Source organism: Lontra canadensis, unplaced genomic scaffold (assembly GCF_010015895.1).
Source record: "Lontra canadensis isolate GAN:19392208 unplaced genomic scaffold, GSC_riverotter_1.0 scaffold315, whole genome shotgun sequence".
NCBI lineage: Eukaryota > Metazoa > Chordata > Mammalia > Carnivora > Mustelidae > Lontra > Lontra canadensis.
Window position 1 is genome coordinate 30,666 of NW_022631309.1, and position 4,652 is coordinate 35,317.

The 4,652-nt window shown below is 37.9% G+C and overlaps 1 protein-coding gene across 1 annotated transcript; it reads left to right on the forward strand.

Annotated features, from left to right (window-relative positions):
• Window positions 1–1,006: 1,006 nt before the first annotated feature.
• Window positions 1,007–1,800, forward strand: LOC116862736 (eukaryotic translation initiation factor 4E-like). Its single transcript, XM_032850144.1, has one exon. The coding sequence runs from the start codon at window positions 1,015–1,017 to the stop codon at window positions 1,666–1,668; it is 654 nt and encodes a 217-aa protein (XP_032706035.1). The 5' UTR covers window positions 1,007–1,014; the 3' UTR covers window positions 1,669–1,800.
• The last annotated feature ends 2,852 nt before the right edge of the window (window positions 1,801–4,652 follow it).

A 4,652-nucleotide genomic window follows, 5' to 3' on the forward strand; every position in this document is an offset into this window, starting at 1 on the left:
TATCTCTAGTTTCTATCTCCTTGATCTCTGCTCTAATCCTGATTATTTCCCTTCTTGTGTCTGGAGGTGGATTAATTTTTTGTTGATTCTCCAGTTCATTAAGGTGTAAAGACAGCTGGTGTATTCTGGATTTTTCATTTTTTTGAGGGAGGCTTGGATGGCCATGTATTTCTCACTTAGGACCGCCTTTGCGGTCTGCCAGTCTCATAGGTTTTGGACTGAAGTGTCTTCATTCTCATTGGTTTCCATGAATTGTTTAAGTTCTTCTTTGATTTCCTGGTTGATCCACGCATTCTTAAGCAAGGTGGTCTTTAGCTTCCAGGTGTGTGAATTCCTTCCGAACTTTTTCTTGTGGTCGAGTTCCAGTTTCAAAGCATTGTGATCTGAGAATATGCACAGAATAATCTTAATCTTTTGGTATCATTTGAGCCCTGATTTGTGACCCAGTATGTGGTCTATTCTGGAGAAGGTTCCATGTGCACTCGAGAAGAAGGAGTATTCTGTTGTTTTAGGGTGGAATGTTCTGTATATATCTATGAGGTCCATCTGGTCCAATGTGTTGTTCAATCCTCTTGCTTCTTTATTCATTTTCTGCTTGGATGATCTGTCTATTACTGAAAGTGGCGTGTTAAGATCTCCTTCTATTAATGTATTTATATCAATATGACTCTCTCTCTTGATTAACAGTTTTCTTTCTTTTTTATATATATATATATTTATTTGACAGAGAGTGATCACATGTAGGCTGAGAGGTAGGCAGAGAGAAAGGGGGAAGCAGACTCCCCTGCTGAGCAGGGAACCTGCTGTGGGGCTAAATCCCAGGACCCTGAGATTATGACCTGAGCCGAAGGCAGAGGCTTAACCCACTGAGGCACCCAGGCCCCCCACCCCCGGTTAACAGTTTTCTAATGTAATAGGCTGCTCCCATATTGGGGGCATAAATATTTACAATTGGTAGAACTTCTTAGTGGATAGTCCCTTTAAGAATTATGTAGCGTCGCAGATCGATCTAAGATGGCGACTGTGGAACCGGAAACCACCCCTACTCCTAATCCCCCGCCTACAGAAGAAGAGAAAACAGAATCTAATCAGGAGGTTGCTAACCCAGAACACTATATTAAACATCCTTTACAGAACAGATGGGCACTCTGGTTTTTTAAAAATGATAAAAGCAAAACTTGGCAAGCAAACCTTCGGCTGATCTCTAAGTTTGATACTGTTGAAGACTTTTGGGCTCTGTACAACCACATCCAGTTGTCTAGTAATTTAATGCCTGGCTGTGACTACTCACTTTTTAAGGATGGTATTGAGCCTATGTGGGAAGATGAGAAAAACAAACGAGGAGGAAGATGGCTAATTACATTGAACAAGCAGCAGAGACGAAGTGACCTGGATCGCTTTTGGCTAGAGACACTGCTGTGCCTTATTGGAGAATCTTTTGATGACTACAGTGATGATGTATGTGGAGCTGTTGTTAATGTTAGAGCTAAAGGTGATAAGATAGCAATATGGACTACTGAATGTGAAAACAGAGAGGCTGTTACACATATAGGGAGGGTATACAAGGAAAAGTTAGGACTTCCTCCAAAGATAGGGATTGGTTATCAGTCCCATGCAGACACAGCTACTAAGAGCAGCTCCACCACTAAAAATAAGTTTGTTGTTTAAGAAGACACCTTCTGAGTATTCTCATAGGAGACTGCGTCAAGCAATCGAGATTTGGGAGCTGAACCAAAGCCTCTTCAAAAGCAGAGTGGACTGCATTTAAATTTGATTTCCATCTAAATGTTGCTAAGATATAAGAGACGTCTCATTCGCCTTTGTGCTGTACTTCTGTGTTTATATATATATATATATATATATATATATATATATATATATATAATTTTGGCTAGAGTGTCCACTATCCCAATCAAAGAATTACAGTACACATCATCCCCAGAATCCATAAGTGTGTTCCTGGTCCACTCTGTAATAGCTTAGTAGAATTACCATTACAAACACATTTTACCTATCCACAATATTCAAAAAAGAACTTGCATTTCTATACCTTACAGGAAAAAAATTTTGTTTATGTTCCATTGTATGCAGGAGCATATTTTGCTGGTTTGAAAGAGTATGATGCATACAGTTTTCTAGCAATTTCCTTTGTTTCTTTTTACAGCATTGTCTTTGCTGTACTCTTGCCGATGGCTGCTAGATTTTAATTTATTTGTTTCCCTACTTGATAACATTAGTGATTCTGATTTCAGTTTTTCATTTGTTTTGCTTTTGTTTTTTTCCTCATGTGACATTGGTGAAGGATCCAGGAATATGACACAAAGGTGGAATAAACATTAATTTTGTGCATTCTTTGGTAATTTTTTTGTTTTTTTGTAACTACAAAGCTTTGCTACAAATTTATGCATTTCATTCAAATCAGTGATCTATGTTTATGTGATTTCCTAAACATAATTGTGGATTATAAAAAATGTAACATCATAATTACATTCCTAATTAGAATTAGTATGTCTGTTTTTGTATCTTTATGCTGTATTTTAACACTTTGTATTACTTAGGTTATTTTGCTTTGGTTAAAAAATGACTCAAGTAGAAAAGCGGTCCCATTCATATTAAGACAGTGTACAAAACTGTAAATAAAATGTGTACAGTGAAAAAAAAAAAGAATTATGTAGTGTCCTTCTGTATCTCTGACTACAATCTTTAGTTAAAATCTAGTTTATTTGCTATGGGAATCAGTACCCCAGCCTTCCTTTGAGCCCCATTTGCATGAAAAATGCTTCTCCATCCCTTCACTTTCAGTCTGGATGTATCCTTAGGTTCAGAATGGGTCTCTTGTAGACAACATATGGATGGGTCCTGTTGTTTTAACCAGTCTGCAACCCTGTGCCGCTCTTTGGGCGCATTTAGGCCATTCACGTTGAGAGTGATTATTCAGAGATACGTTTTTATTGACATTGTGTTACCTGTGAAGTCTTTGTTTCTATAAAGAAGAGAGAAGAACCACATGGTCCTCTCAATTGATGCAGAAAAAAACATTTGACAAAATCCAGTATCTGGTCCTGATTAAAATGCATCAAAGTATAGAGATAGAGGGAATATTCCTCAACTTCATAAAATCTATTTATGAAAAACCCACAGCAAATAGCATCCTCAATGGGAAAAAGCTGACTGCCTTCCCGTTGAGATCAGAAACACGACAAGGATGCCCACTCTCACCACTCTTGTTCAACATAGTATTAGAAGTCCTAGCAACAGCAATCAGACAACAAAGAGAAATAAAAGGTATTCAAATAGGCAAGGAAGAAGTCAAACTCTCTCTCTTCACAGATGACATGATACTTTATGGATACTTTATATGGAAAACCCAAAAGACTCCATCCCCAAACTACTAGAACTCATACAGAAATTCAGTAATGTGGCAGGATACAAAGTCAATGTACAGAAATAAGTTGCTTTCTTATATGCTAACAATGAAAATACAGAAAGGGAAATTAGAGAATCGGTTCCATCTACTATAGCACCAAGAACCGTGAGACACCTGGAAATAAACCTAATGAAAGGGGTAAAGAATTGGTACTTGAGGAACTACAGAACACTCAAGAAAGGAATTGAAGAAGACACAAAAAGATGGAAGACCATTCCATGCTCATGGATCAGAAAAATAAACATTGTAAAAATGTCTATACTGCCTAGAGCAATCTATACTTTCAGTGCCATTCCGATCAAAATTCCACCGGCATTTTTCAAAGAGCTGGAGCAAACAATCCTAAAATTTGTATGGAATCAGAAGAGACCCCGAATTGCTAAGGAAATGTTGAAAAAGAAAAACAAAACTGGGGTCATCACGTTGCCTGATTTCAAGCTTTACTACAAAGCTGTGATCACCAAGACAGCATGACATAAAGTGGTCTATGTGTCTGGCATAAAAGCAGACACATAGACCACTGGAACAGAGGAGAGAACCCAGATATGGACCCTCAACTCTATGGTCAGATAATCTTCGACAAAGCAGGAAAAAATATGCAGTGGGAAAAAAGACAGTCTCTTCACTAAATGGTGCTGGGAAAATTGGACAGCTATATGTAGAAGAATGAAACTCGACCATTCTGTTACACCATACACAAAGATAAACTCGAAATGGATAATAGACATCAATGTGAGGCAGGAATCCTTCAGAATCCTAGAGGAGAACATAGGCAGTAACCTCTTTGATATCAGCCACAGCAAATTCTATCAAGATATGTCTTCAAAGGCAAAGGAAACAAAAGCAAAAATGAATTTTGGGGACTTCATCAAGATCAAGAGGTTCTGCACAGCAAAGGAAACAGTCAACAAAACAAAAAGGCAACCCAAGGAATGGGAGAAGATATTTGCAAATGACAGTACAGACAAAAGGCTGATATCCAGGTTCTATAAAGAACTTCTCAAACTCAACACACACAAAACAGATAATCATGTCAAAAAATGGGCAGAAGATGTGAACAGACACTTCTCCGATGAAGACATACAAATGGCTAAGAGACACATGAAAAAATGTTCATCATCACTAGCCATCAGGGAGGTTGAAATAAAAACCACATTGAGATATCACCTTACACCAGTTAGAATGGCCAAAATTAACAAGACAATAAATCATGTGTGTTGGAGAG

Excerpts from the sequence above, each read along its gene's own strand:
- LOC116862736 (XM_032850144.1), top strand. The coding sequence starts at position 1,015 with ATGGCGACTGTGGAACCGGAAACCACCCCTACTCCTAATCCCCCGCCT.